Below are 19,784 nucleotides of genomic sequence, written 5' to 3' on the forward strand. Positions count from 1 at the left end.
ATGTCTGGAGTCTCATCTTGTTACAACAGTCAGTTGTGTATGTTTGTTTATTAAAATCTGCATTTTGTTTGCTCTTACTATTCTTTTTTCTGTGTATACTCCCAATGTTGACCCTCCATGTGTGTGTTTTGTTAATGAAAGAAGGCACCTTTTTATAGTCTTGGCCTTCTTAGCATAATTCCAGTTCTTGAAAGTGGCCACGAAATTACCTAAGTTTATACATTTTAAATACTGACACAAATAGTTATGTGTTTCACACTGAATTTTAAGAGTTCAATAGGCTTCAAAAGATATACAAGTGGGATGAATGTGTTCATAATATGACTCGCCCATAAATGGAGAGTAATGCTTTCACTATACAAAGTCCTCATTCCATTGTATTAACAGTCATTTATTTATTTTTATTTATTGAATATGAAACTCCAGTCAGTCATTTGGAGCAGTTTAAGCATTTCTTCGACACATTATATTTGATCTCCTTAAAAAGCATGAATACTGTTGCCAGATTGCCTCCAACGTTTATGTAATTTGGGTAAATACTTTGCCTCATGGTGAAAAAGGTGGGTTAAAACCCAGGCTATTATAATAAACTGCAAATGAGTTCAAGAAGTTTTAAATAAGTGTATCTAAATATGCGCCTCTTCACAATTCAAACATGTCAGAGTTTCTAGCCCAATAAATATCTTAAAATGTATTAACACATCTACTTCTACTGAGAACACATCAAGTAACCAGAATAATAAAGTATCTATCTATCTATCTATCTATCTATCTATCTATCTATCTATCTATCTATCTATCTATCTATCTATCTATCTATCTATCTATCCATTGGTGGAATCCGGTCAAGTCTTTGAATGAGCTTACCAAAAAACTGAAAAGTTCAATGCGTCATAAAAAGGACAAATGCTTACAATGTATTTCAGTGCAATTACCTTACACATTGGCAGTATTAAGTAAACGGCGTAGATGAAAGACAAAAATCTAAAATATTTATCTTAATGTGGGAATGTAGCACAATATAATTAACAAAACCCCTAAGTTCTGTAAAGGTGCTCTGTACACAAGTTGTATTAAATCCTGTCTTGTATTAAACAGAAAGAATTGCCACATTTCTGAAGGCCCCTTTAAGAAAGCTTCTCCTAACAATAAAGCATAATGATGGATCCATATTCATAAATAAAACAACATCTACTTTAACAAACACATTACAATGCCTTAGTATCCTCACCTTTGAATCATAGAGGTCCATGTCAGTTGCTGAGCGTGTAAACCGTGTTGGAAACTTGTCATGTGCACAGTATTCATATTTGTCCCAGTCTTTTGACCTTGGGAGAGTGAAATCATGACCATAAACTCGATACTCAGGAATGGCTCTTCTACACGTGTGATAACCATTGCCCCAAGGAGGACTGCAGTCTACTTGGTAGTTCCATTTGGGACGATATGGTCTATCCAAGGAATTCCAGGCAAAATCTAAAGTTAGGTCCGTATTCTGATTTTGTTTTAATGGCTCCTTGACTTGCTTCTTGTCTTGGCTTTTTGGTAACTTAATGCACGAAATCACTGGACTGTCCTCCACCATGAAGTTGTCTTGCATATGACCTTTAAAGATAAGAAGACCAGCAAAAGTCTATCACTGTAGGGTATAATAAAATTGTCTTAAATGTAGGTTTATTATCCAGCTATTTGTTTATCTATTACACTGTATTATCACAGAGAGCTGTAGCTTTCTTGGGCCTTATTAAGTGCTTGGCAGGAACCAATGCTTGACATAACACCTATGTACCCCAGGCCAAGATTAACAGAGAAATTTATGGTAACAGATACTGTACATCTTTGGGATGGGGAAGAAACTTGAGTAACCAGAGAAAACCTTCCCAGATATAAGGAAAATGTGGTAAGTCTGCTCAAACAGTTGCCAAGTCAGTAACAGAACCCAGGTGTCAAGGAAGCTCTTTGCTGCTTGATAGGTTTATTGTAAGCCTCTTTTTCAGCAGTAAAAGTGTAGTTCCATGTCAAAAAGATAGAGTGAAGGAAATTTGGTAAATACATGAAATTTAATCAGACATGCTCACTAAGAAATGACAGAAAAAACAGCTTTTTAACTGACAGAGACAAAACACTGCTGTTTTTTTAATGTGTTATTGTCACAATTAGACCTCAAGTATGCAGGTGGCATGTCTGCTGGCAGGAAAGTAAAGAGATGACCAGGTGATGAATCGACTCTAAAGAGTATCCATAATATGCAGAACAGCCAAAACACTTAGAGATCCAGTTTTTGAGGTACTTTACAGAACAGGGGGTACAAGGAAACCAGGGGGACTATGATTAGGCCTAAGTACAATACCATAACCAGTGGCTCCTGAAATGGTTTGGGGCTTAACCAGAGGTGATTCCTGTTTCATGGGAAAGTTACTATGTCAATATTTTAGAGAAAATTTGGATAAAAATTCACTGATGTTGGAGAGGCCTAACAGGAAGTTAAAAGGGAATGCTTTATAAAGTGTTCGAGTGGTACATATGTGGAATCCCCAGTGCACCCAGCAGAAAGGGGCATAAGCAGGTATATGCTGTGAGATATCAGTTCTCTATATTATGTTTGAATTTTATTACATTGAGTCATATCTTTGTTGATCCTTCACTTATCAGTTTAAACATTTTTGATATTTATCTTTTGTCTCTTGGTGTTACATTTTGTGTGGAGAGATGCCAATCTTCTCTTCTTCTAGTTTTGATACATTTTTCTCAGTAACTATTTTGGAATAATATACCTTTTTCCATAATACCAAAGCAAGAGAATATCACAAAAATTAAATTGAACTATTCTGATGTCACTAGAAACCATGTGGGCGGCACGGTGGTGCAGTGGGTAGCGCTGCTGCCTTGCAGTTAGGAGACCCGGATTTGCTTCCCGGGTCCTCCCTGCGTGGAGTTTGCATGTTCTCCCCATGTCTGTGTGGGTTTCCTCCCACAGTCCAAAGACATGCAGGTTAGGTGCATTGATGATTCTAAATTGGCCCTAGTGTGTGCTTGGTGTGTGTGTGCATGCGTGTGCCCTGCGGTGGGCTGGCACCCTGCCCGGAGTTTGTTTCCTGCCTTGCGCCCTGTGTTGGCTGGGATTGGCTCCAGCAGACCCCCATGACCCTGTTTTTAGGATATAGCAAGTTAGATAATGGATGGATAGTAACCATGTATTGGAAACAACTCATTGTTGTTTAAAAAGACAGCTTGTAACTCAGGACAAACATATATAAATATTATAAATATTTATAATTATAAAGATATACTGGTTAGAATCTATCTGACCAATGTAATTTACCCAACATTTCTTCAGAATATGGACATTTATTGTTTTAATAATATATAATTGAGCTGTTAATTCCTAACTCTGATTATTTAAATTTGAATATATCGTAATGATCGCACCATTATTTACACATTGAGGCATAGATTAGAGTTTTTTTTCATACAAATAAATGTGCATATTTTCACAATGTAGGTCTATGAAGGGAAGGATTCTAATTGACAAGGTATCGATAAGATTGGAGCAAGGGTTTACTTACTATTAGTACTAGAAATTAATATATTTTTTCCATCTTCTTGATTGTTCTGGTTGATTTTTCTTACACGAACAAGTTTTTGCAGTCTTTTTAGGGTTCCTTTTAATTCAATTTCATCTTCTGCGGCTTCCATAATCTACAAGATAAACAGTGTCCTGAAGATAGGTGCTACTAAGCAACAGGTGATAAAGGAAGTTACATCATACATTTGGAAAATACGCATGCAGTACTTAAAATTATTAATTATCAACAATAAAAGTTTTAGGTAATGCTAAACCAGTAGCTAATACTTTGAATTTAGGACGAGGAATCCAGTAAAGAATTGGCAGTGTCATGATAGCAGCACACAAAGGCTATCTAGAGAATTCTTCAGTATGTTACTGTGGACAGATTGATTGTGCTAATAAGGTAAGCCTTGCTATTTTTAAGATACCTCAAAGAAAGTAACATTGATACCACTAGAGTTAAAAAATTAGGAAATGGCAATCAGCCACCTGGGTATCCAAAAACCATTCTGGAACAGCACAGAAGCCCAGCAGTGGTAATTTATTGAGCATTACAATGGATGCAGTCGGTAGGCCAAAGATAGTAATGTAAACTACTTTTTGTGAAACTATTCTTGTATGGTTGTAGGAGAGCAAGAGAAAGTCTTCAGTATGAAAATCTGAATCAAGAACATGAGATGAGTACATCTAGTGTCATTCTAGTCTTTCAAATGAAGTGTTTCTTCCAGTTTTCCTGTAAGAACAGGTTCAGAAATGCAGTTTTTCCAAGTGCACCAAGAGAACGATTTGACCTGGAGGGCTTGGCCCAGAAAGCAACTCCAACAACAGCATTTTTAGTAAAAGTAAGCAGAGATGGAGGCTTAATCGGTAAGAAGGAAATACAAGTAGAGTTTTGTGCAGACATGTTATGGCCATCGAGAGTTAAAGTAAAACTAAAGATGGCCTGCATTTTGTTAATGAGTAGCAGAAATTTTAGGCATACTAAAAAAAGTAAATCAGACAAAGGCAAAGTCAGAAATGATTAAAGTAAGGAGACTGTGTATCATAGTTAAAGGAGCTGACTAAATTCAAAGGTGTAAACAAAGCTAGACTCAAAGCAAGAAAATTGTCACCAGAAGAAAAAAAAAAATATGTTTTCACTAGGTCTTTATTTTGTACACAACTTAAATGACACCACCATCTTATATAACATGACATAAATAGTAGGTTGCAGTGTACCAAAGTTTACTTTCTCTCTGCTTTGTAAATAGCTTGCATGTGTTCCTCTGTGAATATCCTCCTAGTGTTTTGTTGTTGTTAAAATAAAACACAATATTTTGATATTTGGGACTTAGCTTGTCATCATCCAGGCCCGGAGAGATTAAATTTATAAATATAAAGAGATTAATACTGTTTTCAAATATTCATTGCTAAAATTTATAACAATCTGAAAGAGAAAATTAAGAAATTGAAAATGAGAACTTTTTATTACAATCTACATTAACCGTAATGTTTTCTTTAGTTTTTTGTAACAGAAAAATACTTTTTTAGACATATTTTATAGTTATGGAATGTGTGCGATTTGCAATACATGAATAACCTATTCTAAACCACAGACATTCCATTATTACTATATTTAAGTCATGCACATCATTTCTTCTTTTATAAAAATGATCTTAAAATGTAGAATTTGCAGATAATATGAAAGAGAAACTCAAAAGAATTTTTTAGCATGGGTTAAACTGATGATACACTACTGGCAATGCAAAGCACTGCATTATTTGACACAAAAATAATCCTCTTTGTGTTTCAGACTCTAAAAGGTGAAAGCTCCTTCTGCATACTCTACTGGATTGAGGATACCATGTGGCACAAAGATTAGAAGCAAATTTTTTTGATGGAGGATATTACCATCTGGATAGCATTATGAAAATGATTTCTTTTAATTTATTTAAGGAAACAAACAAACATGCCATAACATATGCTTTAGGAGTTACATAATGAACAGAAATAACACCTATCAAAAGAAGTGTGGGTACATCCCTCATATATTTCACTTAATTGTGACCATCGATTTAAGTATTGTATTTGCTTTACTATTCTTACATGCTGTTGGATTACACTATGTCAGTATGGTGTCTAGTTTAACATAAACAAATACCTAACACCAGTCATTACTGCCCAGTACTACTAATCAAAGCAAATAAGGAAACCGAATAATATAATATAATATAATATAATATAATATAATATAATATAATATAATATAATATAATATAATATAATATAATATAACTAGGGGGTTCGTCCCCTGCTGGCTTTGCTCGTCAACCCCCCCGGCCAGTGCTATGCACCAGCCACTTCGCGTCTCTGCTGCTCACGTTGTGAAGAGGGGGGCTGAACGCACCCCAAGGAGACACGGTCGCTCCTCCAAAACATCCTCTTAAACGGTGATACAATGGGAAACAAATAAATTTTTTTTTTTTTTTATCTCTACTTTGCTCAATCAGCTGCTGGCTTACTGCTGCTGCCATGCCACGTGATCTGCATCTTGCTTGCCGCTTCGAACATTTAAAAGCCTGTACAGCAGTTGTCCTACTCTTTGTCTTTTATTTCCGGCCCCGCAGGACGTAAATTCCTGATATTTTTTAGTTTACAATTTAAAAATGGAATAAGAATCTGAAAATCTAACAACATCACGTTAAAGTTCAATAAATTCTGAAGAGAATGATACCAAACATATATATGTAGGTTTTAAAATAAACCCGATTTAAAGCGTGACAAAAAAGTCACATAAAATCATTGCACAACTTTGTTGCAATTTTAGGCTTAGGATTTTCTATATAGAGAGTAAATATAATATAATATAATATAATATAATATAATATAATATAATATAATATAATATAATATAATATAATAGGCACAATGACTAATTCTGCTGTCTAACAAATCTACTGTAGCATCCTGGATGCAAATCACAAACCTAGCTGTTGTCTGTGGTTTTGCCTCCTACATTCCTAGCACAATGCTGGTTAGATTAATTAATGACTTTAAGATAGCCCCAGTGTGTGTAAAACCCCATCCAGGATGATGTCCAGGGGCCTCATGTATAACGCTGTGTGTAGAACTCGCACTATAACATGGCGTAAGCACAAAAGTCGAAATGTGCTTACGCACAGAAAAATCCAGATGCAGGAATCTGTGCGTACTCCAACTTCCAGGTTCTTCCGCTACATAAATCCCGATCAGCGTGAAAGTAATGCTTGTGCACGCGTTTTATGTAACGCCCCAACTCCTCCCAGAATTATGCCTGTTTGAATATGCAAATGAATATAAATCGCCCTTAAGCTCAGCCTTCTGTGAAAAGACAATGGGAAAAGCACGGGGGAAAATATAAAAATTTCAGGAGGTAAAGGAAAAACATACTATTTGTTCAAATAAACCGTGGTATAATCAACAAAAGGAAGTTGATCGAGTGACATAGCGTGTTGGAGAAACTTGAAAGCTCACGTTCACAAAATCACACAGTGTCGGAAATAAAAAAGAAGTCACAATTCAAAGTCGGCGTGAAAAGGCGAGTTGTAGCCCACTGTCTGAGTGTCATATTAAAGCTTATTAGGGTACAGAGAAAAAAAAGGCACTTAGTGGGGAAAAAGCATGAAATGTAAACTTCATTCTCGACATTTCCACTTTAATCATGTAGTTTTGTCATTAAAGTAGAACATCATAAACTTCATCTTAAAATCGTTTAATTAACCAGTTTCTCAAATCACATCGTAATTAAAGTAGCACATTAAATGCTTTGTTTTGTATTTGATCTTCTATGTGCTCTATGTGTGTGAATTACTACTTGCTTCTTAAACCGTCTCTCTTCCTCCAACTGGACACAGAATCCATTACATTCGTGATATTACAGTTCTCTGAATAACTAAAATGCTGAGATGTATACGGTAGGAGTTAAAGCACGTTATTAAACATGAGTTTCACGGCGCATTGATTGTGTGCGACCTTCGATGAAATAATTTATTGCAGCAGTACTCCGGGGCGGCTCTAGGCTTGTGGTGGCACTGGGCAGAGGAAGAATCGGTGGCTCCTTCGCCCGCCAGTGTCAGTAAGGTAGTTTATGCACGGTGGATGGCCACGTCCGTTGCAAACACTGCATAGCCGCCTCGTGCTCATGACACAAGCATTTAACTTTTGCCGAAATTTGTCGCTGCGTTTTTAGCTGTGCTGTTATTTTCTCTTTCTGTTTTATGTTCAATATATATTGGCGTAGCCGCCACTGCAGTCCTTGCTTTTCTTTCCCCAAATACCCATTCAGAATTGGGGAGCGCCAATTCTTCAAAACTTTTAAGGAACATTGAAATATCTTCATAGTACATGTTTAATTATTCTATCCTTCACGACACTCCCAGTGAAGAATATAGATTATTTAAATGAAGTTAAAGTTTTATCTGTATAATATAATAAACATATTTTGCTGCATTTCATCTTAAAATATCGTCATCATATGTAAATACGCGCTTTATAAAGTGGCTCAGGTTGTGCGATATTATAACTGTAGTGCAAGTTTACTGTTGGGTGATTGTACTTATAAGTACAAACAGTTCTATAAGGAGCACTTGATTGAGTGCATTTAAAGTTCTTGGGATTAAACTGTTTCTGAACCGCGAGGTCCGTACAGGAAAGGCTTTGAAATGTTTTGCCGTGGCTGAGACAGCGTGTGCTTGAAGCTGTATACCGATAATTCTCTTTCCGATCAGTTGCTGCTGTGATTCACACTCAGATACAGTGATATAAATACTCCGAGTGCGGCAGTGAGAGTAATATGGAAAAAGATGATCCGCAGTGGCCTAACGGGAGCAGTTGAAAGAAGAAGGTGCAGTGAGAGTAACAACGCTAAAGCAGTTATGGTATTTGGAATACTATGACTATTCCCTGGACCATTATATTGTTACAAGTTAATTACAATCAGATGCATTACACTAATAAACAATATGCAGTTAGTTTCAGTGTATTTATAAAGCCGTCAGGAAAATAAGGTGTAACCACACAGAACAGTACCATTGCATTGACGCTGGGTGCCACCAGTCTGCAAAACCGAGCGGAGAACTTGCGTACGACAGGGTATGAGGTACCGTGGAAAAGTGGGTGGCTTTACGCCAAGTGTAGGTTTTATACATCGCGATTTGAAAGTGGAAAAGTTCTTACGCAACATTTCTGTGCGTACGCACCATTTATACATGATGCCCCAGGACAGTAACAGTAATATTCATAAAACACTGATAAAAGAAAACAAAGCATTTTGGAAGCATTGTTATTGGATAAATTAGCTCACTAAAACTAAAAATAAAATCCCAGTGTTGTGCACATGTGTGCTTTGGTCATCTAGTGACATCTGTTGAGGGAGACGGCAAATGCACACAATACTTGTCATCGATCGAACTAAAGTTATAAGTAGACATTTAGTTTAATTAGATTAAAGTTTAGTTTAGATGTTTTAACATACAGGCAGAGTGGTAGTGCAGAGCTGTTATTCCTGACTCACAGTCTCAACTGTATGGGGCTTACTTGATCTGCTTGTGCATTTCTAGTTTGATCAGCATCAGTGAGTGGGTTTAACTGAGTAATATTACATTTTTTAACAATGAGTAATGTAAATGTAAAAAATTGCTTAGTCTGTCATGAAGAAAATAACATCTAGCCACTTTGTAATGCATAATATGAGCTCCTGGATGAACACTGGCCACTGCCTCACAAGATCACACTGTTTCATAACATCATTAGCAAATAACTGAATTAAAACCAAACAGATACTGTAGTAATTGTTTTCTGTTGTTGGACTGCACTGTGTGATTTTGTTGGTATGAGCCTTGTACTAGGTGGAGTGAGTCACTGAGCATGTCACAATAGACATCTGGCTTCACATGAGTGTGCTACCGACTGCCCCTGACTTGCTGAGATTATGTAAGTGAAGGCTATAACTGAAAATCACAGGAACGGTTGTGTAATATGACAAGGCATTAAATGAAATTAAGGGGGTTTTAATAACATTATTTTATGTTGTGCTATTTTCCCTATATTATATTCTACTAAGCTTTTATTTATTTGGAAGAGATACAATTTGTACTACAGAATATATTATATGATTTATCTCTCACCATTTCATGTGTATTTTGCCTGCTTTCAGTGCATTCCCAGGTTGGAATCCAAGGTTCATAATTCATTAGCTAAAAGATAAGAAAAAAAAAACAAACTTTTTACTGCTACAAATTGAGCAGTGAATTAAAATACAAGAAGAGTCAATGAGGACAATTTCTAATATTTTATTGAAAACATATAATGTAACACTCAGGATTGGTGATAGGTGACTGATATGTCCACTCCTGCTGTTGGTTGCTTGTACACCTGGAAGAGGCCCTATAAACATTTTTCCCCCAAAATGCAGCTGGTATGGTCCATTGCATGTCAAAACAAGTAAAGATACATATGCTGAATCAAAAACAAAACTAATCAGCTAAATATCAAAATTAAATTTACAGGTTAAAAATAAAAACTATACAAGTGCATATTCCTTCCAAGTTTAATCTACTGAATCACCCAGGTACAAAACTACTATGATTAGCATTTAAGAGGTAAATTTCAAGTGTGGCACCTTTTCAGCTATGTGGCTTCACTACCAAATACTGTATAGGACAGTATTTTATTTATCTATGGTGGGTGTAAATTTGTCTTTGGCATTAAATACGATAAAATAACATCAACAAAAAAAAGAAAAATATTCTAAAAAATGCTACAATAATATATTGTGGACGCTAGGTGGCACTGATGCCCCTTTAAACCCAACAGACAGACACTCAGGACACAGGGTAAAAGCACTTAGAAGTATTTTAATTCTCTTTTCTTCTATAAATAGTGTCCCTAAGCACCACTCCCACAATTAATACAAGTAAATACAATAATCAACATGATTCTCTCTCCCTCTCTCTCTTTCTTTTCTCCTCCACACCTCCCAGCAAGATTTGTCCACCTCCACCAGACTCTGGCTCACTTGCTAGGTTCACAACTGTCCTTTGAATAGACCTTGACCCGGAAGTGCTTCTGTTCTTCCTCCCATGTGACTTGCCAGCACTTCTGGGTCAGACGGAGAACCCAAGTTCATTAAATCAGCCCGGAAGTACTTTGGGGCTTCCGTCCTCGTAACATCCTAGTACTTCTGGGCTATAAGGGAAGCATGACTCCCCAGGTCCTTTCACAGCACCCCAATACGGCACCCATGGTACCCAACAGGGCTGAGAAACCAAACTCCAAGTCCCAGGATCCCCTGTGGGAATCCGGGGCACCACTACACTCCATGGGAGCTGCCATCTAGCGTTTTGGGGGAGGCGGTGTCCAAAAGTAGCTGCCTTCCCTTATCCTTTCATTTCAGGGACGTCCTGGCCAGGATGAACTGCTGGCAGTCTCTCACAATATACTTGTACATACATTCTTCTCAGTCTATATTGCCGTGCTATTATACCAAACTCATTCAGATGGGAAGAACCACTTGACTATATTTAATATGGTCATAGAGCAGATAATGAAAACTTTCTTATATACATTTTAAAGACATTTCAATGCTAGAAGCAGATAGAACTGGAAATGTATAGGGCAAAAGGGGTCTTCAGCAGTTGGCAGCATTTCTTTATACTAAAGCATAATACAGCTGATAATGATGTTTCTGTGGGCTATTATATTGATGGCAACTATGACCAGTTCCCTGTTCAAGACTCTTGATGCTAGCAACAAAAGTTTCACCAGCTGAAAAAGTCATCTTCCACTCATTCAAACAATCTTTCAGATATTTGCACACTCAGGGTTTAATACTAGAAAATATTTTAAGGGTTTGGCCTTCAATAAAACTGGATTAACTATAGGATAATATAAAGTCTATCAACTGGAAGCAGTTCCTTCAATGAGTCTGTGATATCAATGCAGTGAATTTAGGCTTATCATTACTAAAGTGCTACGTATTTATAAGAAGGGGGTAAATAGCACCATGCTCTTATTTCCTGACTGGTGCTCTGAATCTGGTCTTTTATGTGACTACAATACAATAAAACTGTGGATTGTGAATGTTTTGTAAGATGACCAAAAATCTTTAATAAATTTTAACTTGATAAATGAGCAAGGTCTTGCAATACGAGTAGTATGTATACGCTTTGTCTGTCGAACATCACATGATCACAACTGGTTCTTCTCTCTCTCTCTCTCTTGCTGCAGGATTGTGGGTAATTGTCTGCCATGTTCGGTCTCAGTCTGTGTGCCTCACTCATATAGTCAACATCCGTACGAGCGTAAAATGTTTACTATAGCATTGCAACCACGTGTGTGTGCGTAAAGCATTTTTTAATTTTGTGTGTGAGCAATGAATCTGCTTAACAACAATGCAATATCAAATTTCTGCAAAATCCTCAATAGGAGGCAAAAGCAACTGTCATTGTATAGGCTCCTTGTTAAAGTCGCAAAAAAAGAAAATGATTCCAGTGAGCCAACAGATAGCAGGGATTCCGTTAGTTAGAGTGAAAGTCGTCCTACACAATAACCCCCCCTCCTCCTCCTCTCCTCTCTCTGGTCTCCCTCACATCAGCCACAATTCTTTTCAAAGGTAAAGTGCAGGTTAATTTGTTTTATGTATTTTTACTTTATATTTTGTATTAATCAGTTTTATATAAATATGTTGGGTTGTGGAACAAATCATTCGAGTTTCCATTATTTCTTACGGAGAAATTCACTTTGATAAATGAGTGCTTTGGATTACAAGCATTTTTCCAGAATGAAACCAAGGCACCACTGTATTTTTTATTACATTAATGCAGAATACACATATTGTGAAAGAAATAGGTTATATATTGGTTGCAAAATGCCCCAAAACACTGGCTATTTTGTAAACAAAAAGGTGGTGGTATGCATATGCTGCATTTACATCAAGTCTGAGGTACTATGATAGTATAATATATATAGTGGTCGAGAGTCCTAGTACTACATGCTTTGTTAATTTGGTGAAATTTGAAATTGACAAAACATCAAGTGTACTGTACTGCATAATATTCTGCTTGATAGTTTAAAATTACAAACACTGAATTTCTGAATTTGAACAATATTAACGCAACATTCTACAAAAAAGTTGTTCCGCAATCAGTGTTTAATTTGATTGAGTTTTAAAGAAAATTCCAAACTTTTTGCATGTTTTCATCAGATTCAGTCTTTGTAATTTTTTCTTTGCTTTGAGAATCAATGGCTGATCATCATCCTCATAACAGCCATGAACTAACATATCTTGCAGGATCGAAGCGTGTGAGTGAAGGGCCAATCAATTGTATGAAGAAAACTGCGGAGACTGTGCTTGTCAGTAACGAGGCACTCATTGGAGTAATTAGATTCATGTGTGAAAACCCATGTTCACACTCATTTCAAAAAACTGGAAGAGCATGCAAAGGAGGCTGTAGATTTTTCGGACTTTTTCGATGAGGTACTGACAGAATCCGTGAATTGTGTCTATTTCAGATAATTGTAATTTTATAGAGATGTCTCTAATATGGATGAATGTAGTATGTAACAGAACCAGTTAACATAGACCACACAGCAATGGGTAAAAATATACAAATGTAGACAGCACACAATTGATTATTAATATGTAGTCGATGACATGACCAGTTGTCGTGGCTGTGGTTCATTCCACCGTATGGGTGTGTATCTTCACAAAAAATGCCCTGCTCCAAAATCATAGAGCATTAAAATCATGACAAGTGCTAGATCATCTGAGCATGACAACATATCCTTTACAATGAGGGTAATGTCCTCATTAGTATCTGTGTTGTTTGGTCCCAGGTACATAACATAACATAAAACTTGTCTGTCTAAATTACTGAATTACACAGTAGGGATTGGGCATCTAGGATTGGATCTTCACAACTCTAAAATTGGACTAAGCAGGTTCAGTAACTAGATAGGTTGATGGAGAGGGAGGTGGAGGGTTGAACTGATGGATGGATGGCCGAGTAATAATTTCATAATGTCTTGTGCATATCTGCTCAAGCATATTAACATACCTGACCCAGGTGTCATACACATACATAAGGAGACCTCCAATGATGGATTTTCAAGATATGGTTTAACTGCTGTCTTCTCAGATAATAGTGTATCCATTAATAATTTTATCACTGTTATCCTGCTAGAGGATGTCTGGGTGAAAGAGATCAAAGCAGTTGCTTGCAATTTTCCACCTAACTCTTGCAACTGCTCAACCAAAATGAATGTTGAGTAATTGGACGTATGACAAAAACAGAGTGTGAGTACTACTTTTCCAGTTTTTACCACTTGTTCCTAACACCACCTCTTGTCCACACATTGAGGGCTTATTTCTGTTTTTTCCATATATTTTCAAAAGCACTTAAAAGGCTAAGACAACATTGCCGTCTGTAATATAAAGGTTTGCACAGGGATAATTTCTTAAAACTACTCTCTCCGCTTTCTAAAAGATTTTACTCTGCTTCTGCACAGAAACAACTTCGGTACTGCCTACCGACACCCTCAGCACTAATACTAAAAGTATTATCCAGAAATTTTGCAATTTATTTTCATGTTTTTTAATTCTGTGCTATAAAGCCAGTACTGCTACACACACACTGACTGTACATGTTTCATTCACATTAGCACTGCACATACACATAACAAGTTGCACAAAAGCATGAGCAGCTCCTATACAACCATTCAAATCATTTAGACTACAATATTAGAGCATAGCTAAAAATGCACTGTACATACAAAACAGTGCCCAGAAACTCAAAATCAACTCCAGTCAGAAATGTTACTGTGTTAAAGGTTTGAAAAGCACAATTAAAAAAGGCAAGGCGGCACGGTGGCGGAGTGGATAGTGTTGCTGCCTTGCAGTTAGGAAACCTGGGTTCGCTTCCCAGGTCCTCCCTGTGTGGAGTTTGCATATTCTCCCTGTGTCTGTGTGGGTTTCCTCCAGCTGAATAAACATAATTTACATATCTACAATTAGCAGGGATATGTGTGCTAGAATAATTACAGTGTAATGCCTGCATAAATTAACTGAATATAAATTAGTCACATCTAAAACAAGGAAAACAAACATTTTTTTAAGAGCAAATCAAGATGCCTAGATTAGGGCATCACCCTTATTGATAAATGTCCTGCTCTACATTCTCAAGAGAAAAATGTTTCAATAACTGGCTTAAGAAATTATTTCAGTTTACCTTGCTGACCAGAGTGATTGAAATAAGTCAACGATATTTTCGACTCAGTAGATGAGAAACCTCAGGTGCATTTTTCATCAATGGCAAAAAGAAGGCAATCGAGAGAAGCAATATGGAAATGTGATCAAAGGTACTGTTTTCTGTGTCAGCCAAGTGCTATGTACATTTAATACAACTTTGCCAGAAATCATTTTATATGATCGAATAATTTGACATATAAAATATAACTAAATCAGGTCCTATGGCACTACCACAGGAGCATAAGCCTCAACTATAAAGCTTAAAATATCATGAAGCAAAATTTTTCAAGAATACATGAGTGAATTTGACATCATAACTGCTGGTAATGACTGTGGCTTTTCTATGAGCATGGACAAAAGTAAAACATGCCTTATAGCGCTGCACTTCCATACTTACTTGCAATGCACTTAGTCTGAAGCAAAAAGAGGAAAAATTATACATTAAAAAAAACTGTTGTGCCACTCAAAAAAACACCCAAAACGTAGCTTTTTATGGTAAATATTATTAAATAAATACATCCTAGAAAATCAAAGTGCATGAATGGAAAATGAATATAGGACTCTTGACCAATGATAGATGGGGAGAGGCAGATCTTCCATTCAAAAACCTTATCTTGTTTGAATGTGCTTCACATTTGTGCACTACTCTGATTTATTTCTAAGTATTTATTTATCAATATTTTAGCAACACATCATGTGTTTTGGACATTGTGAGCATACAAATGGATCGATGACATATGGAGTTTGTGATACAAGCAACTTGACATTTTTTTTCATGGGCATTTTGATATTGTTTGCTGTTGTTCAGTATTGACCCCCCCGTCTGACCCTCATTGATGCATGTTGCATCATAAACTTTGTGATCACCATTATCCATGAAAATATGAGATTAAAAATCTTTCTGAGCCATCACTACAAACAACCTAGGGTAAGTAACAGATTAAAAGGCTATCCTTTTTGGGTGGTGTATTCCTTTAATATCAGCTTAAAGGCATTTTCATAAAAAAAAATATGCAAAATCAAGATTTAGGTTGATTTTAATCATTATGGCATCCACATTAACACTAAACACTGATTCAATAGTCACTGAGAAAAATATCACTATTGTTACTAAGGGGCAGAGTCATCAGTGCTACTGCCCAAGAGCTTCAGAATCAGATCCTATGTAAGCTAAATATCTTTGTGAAGACTGCACATTCTGTCCCCTTCTTTGTGGGTTTTTCCTGGCTACTTTCTAACAGAAAAATGAAAAGAAGAAATCTTACTATAGACACCATTCTTGTTAAAAAAAATCTCTGACTGCTGTGTTTATTTACAACCTTATATACAGTACATATAATTAATTCAGAGATGCCTATCAAAATTTATTTGGACGAAGGGTGGACATTTTTAGTAATCATCTACCCAAATATGAAGATCAGGCAAACCCCAAATTAGAGAGAGCTCAGCTAGACATCAAACTGGCACCCAGTTTCTGGGAGGCTGCAATGTTCTTGCTTTGCCTACGTGTCATCCTTTATGACCAGTTGCATGAACTACAAGTTTGTTTTGACAGTTACAAACTTTTTCAGGGTAACCGTGAAGATATACTTAACAAATAAATCATCCTTTTACATTCGGTATAAAATACCTGAGTATGAACTTCTTTTGCCTTCTTTTCTTTAAGAAGCTGTACCCTGTCTCCTCCATTTAAAAAGTCAGCCAGAAAGTAGTCTTCAACAATTTCTGAAATAAAATGGAATAATTGCTTTTTAAATCTTTAATACATATCATGTTTAAAGATTATAGCCATTTATCCATCCATCCATCGTCAGAGCCTATTCTAATCCAGTTGAGGGTTGCATGGTGCCAAAACCTATGATTATCTCAAAATGAAATTAATAACCCATCTGTTCAAAAAGCTGTACACTTTCATATAGAAAGTAAGCGGATCCAAACAAACATGAAAAGTACTACTTTATATTTAACATATCTATTCTGATTTCAACGCTATGTGTTATAAATCTAATTTTAAATGTAGAATCAAACCTTAGAATAACTTTCCACAGGAGGATACAGAATTAAAATCAAAGAAAACTGGGAAAAGACAGAAAAAGCATCAATCAGACAAAGTGCTAAGAACAATAGATGAGCTGGTATGTAGAGCAGGTACTATTCAACATTTTTAAGAGAAAGTAGAGGTAATGAATACTTTTGTTATAAACACAGAAAAACAAAATAGTTGGACTGTTGTGTTCAAAGAGAAATAAGTAGCAGCTGTCTTAGACAGTTTGTATAATGAAATAGCCCAGATCAAGCAATGTCTTTCTTCTAGGGATTTTCAACTAAGGTTTACCAAAAGTCAAATGGTACCCAGGAATGGTGCCACCATTGAGGCGAATTAGGCATTCACCTAGGGCTTAGATCATAAGGGATGGGAACCCAGCTGCACTGGTTAGCTCCTGAACAGTTGGTTGGCGCGCTAATAAGCTTGGCCTGGGGAGCAACATAACCTAGCACTGGCACTGAATGGTACCCTAGATGTTTTACATAAAGTAAAGAACATAACTAAATGAAAAAACAATTATATTGTATTTTTTTCTTGCTCGTGGATTAGTTTTGTGGATGGAAAAATGACAAGAGATCATGGGTAATGGTGGCTATACATAATGGAGGAAAGAATAATAGAGACATGTTAGCAGGAGTAAGAGCAGGAATATACAAATCAACAACATAGCTAGAAGACTTCATCTGGACATAGGTAGAGTCCATTTAAAAACAAAGAGATTGCAGAATCTATTGGTTACAAAACAATCACTTTAATTTCATGTGCATCAAAAGACTTCATCAAGACCTAGGTAGAGCCATTTTAATAACAAAGAGATGGCAGAATGTATTGGCCTTAAAACATTCACTTTAATTTCATGTGTATCAAAACCTCAGAAAGAAAGATGTTATATTTGAAAAACAAATGAAATCAGGAAATGACTTAATGGGAGCTTAATATGGAAAACTTTAATCTTATTGTACTTTGTGTTTTAGATACCTCTTACTCTCACTACCAATGAAAGCAAATGCTTCATCTAGAGGCAGTGGCGTAGCTCGGGGCAAGGGAGGACATCTGTCCCCAGCTGCAGCATCCAGGGGGCGCCAAATTGATGTTACGAAATTTAAGAATGAAATGTTTTCCTTTCTTAAATGCACTAAAAAGTAAATAAAAAACATCTGCATACTCAGTCCATCACTCCATCAGTATGAGGGTATCTTTTTCCTGTGTTTTTTGTCTCTTTCTGATTTTGAAGCACATATTTGTTCTATATACCCAACAGACAATAATTTATTCCCTCCACTACTCTAACATGCTTGACTCCCACTCAGAAACATTTTTGACGTTATTAAACAGGTTGCGTGACCGACATGAAGCATTAGTGTATCATTGTCTAAGTTGTTGCAAACGGCATTTCTATGTGTCAAGTGATTTGTGTTTATGTGTTTGATAGAAAATTGATTGGGCTGTGGTGAAGTATTCTAGTAGATGGCTGCAAAAGTCTAGACGTTTCCCATCATATTTTCATACAAATAAATTGTAAGTAATGCAGTTTTTATAAATATATAATTATTTTGCTTTATAATTTGCTATATACTTTCTTTAAAATCATTTTTAAATGCGGAAAACAAATTTTTTCTTACAAAAACTAATGATTGGATTTAGATTTTAAAGAACACGAGGCAGCATTATCATATTTGGAGACTTTTTATTTATTAAATTATACAAACACGTACAAACATTTGACTTTTTAATTACAATAAAATAATCAGGATCACATGCATTCTTTCATAGTGGTATCTATTTTTTTTCAATGTTTCAGACAACATAGTTTAAGGGATAAGTAATATATACATTTTTAATTATTGTATAAATATTCTTGATTTTTGTAAGAAAAAATGCAGCAAAATTGCAAAATTACGGTAGCGCTGCTGCCTCGCAATTAGGAGACCCGGGTTCGCTTCCCGGGTCCTCCCTGCGTGGAGTTTGCATGTTCTCCCCGTGTCTGTGTGGGTTTCCTCCGGGCACTCCGGTTTCCTCCCACAATCCAAAGACATGCAGGTTAGGTGGATTGGCGATTCTACATTGGCCCTAGTGTGTGCTTGGTGTGTGAGCGTGTTTGTGTGTGTCCTGCGGTGGGTTGGCACCCTGCCCAGGATTGGTTCCTGCCTTGTGCCCTGTGTTGGCTGGGATTGGCTCCAGCAGACCCCCGTGACCCTATTCGGATTCAGCGGGTTAGAAAATGGATGGATGGATTGGCAAGAAAGAAGATATTTTATATATATATATATATATATATATATATATATATATATATATATATATATATATATATATATATATATATATATACATACCTGTATATATATTTATATATATATTTAATTTTTAACAATATTTTTTTCTTAAAATACTATTATTTTAAATACATTTTTTTCAAAATTTTCTTTCCCTTCCCCATTGCATTTTGGCAAACAGGATGGGGCGCAAAATCTACAGTTGTCCCCAGGTGCTGAAAACCCTAGCTACGCTTCTGTATAGAGGCAGATCTGACCAGCGTTGACAAATTTAATCAGTTGAATTTGCATTTTGTCTCATCTCTAATCAAACCTTTGATGAAAATATTTTCTCTTTCAACAACTCTGAGTCTTCTTTTTAAAACAAATTTCAGTCCAAATTTCATTGCAATCACACCAATGAAGAAGCTGTTTTATTTGCAATGACACTCATTGACCTTACAGCTCTATAAGACCATCTTAATATCTGTGCTGAATATTCTCCTAGTTTACCAGCCACACTTAATCTATATTCTTTACTGACAAATTCAGTTCCCTACAGCCTCTTAACTGCAACTACCTTTTTCGTCAAGTACTGCTTTTCATCTTTAATATTTATGTGTTTCTAGTACATTATTTTTATGCAAAGGG

The 19,784-nt window shown here is 36.1% G+C and overlaps 1 protein-coding gene across 1 annotated transcript in view; it reads right to left on the reverse strand.

The window, feature by feature from the left end:
* Positions 1–1,127: 1,127 nt before the first annotated feature.
* The window catches only part of LOC120524409, a 40,173-nt gene continuing 21,516 nt past the window's right edge, over positions 1,128–19,784 (reverse strand). The window contains exons 5-9 of the mRNA XM_039746264.1: positions 16,462–16,556; positions 9,712–9,780; positions 3,567–3,699; positions 1,232–1,605; positions 1,128–1,142 (exon numbers count right to left, since the gene is read on the reverse strand). Coding sequence (XP_039602198.1) covers positions 1,128–1,142; positions 1,232–1,605; positions 3,567–3,699; positions 9,712–9,780; positions 16,462–16,556 — 686 coding nt within the window. The remainder of the gene's footprint in view (positions 1,143–1,231; positions 1,606–3,566; positions 3,700–9,711; positions 9,781–16,461; positions 16,557–19,784) is intronic.

This window comes from Polypterus senegalus, chromosome 2 (assembly GCF_016835505.1).
Source record: "Polypterus senegalus isolate Bchr_013 chromosome 2, ASM1683550v1, whole genome shotgun sequence".
Taxonomy (NCBI): Eukaryota; Metazoa; Chordata; class Cladistia; order Polypteriformes; family Polypteridae; genus Polypterus; species Polypterus senegalus.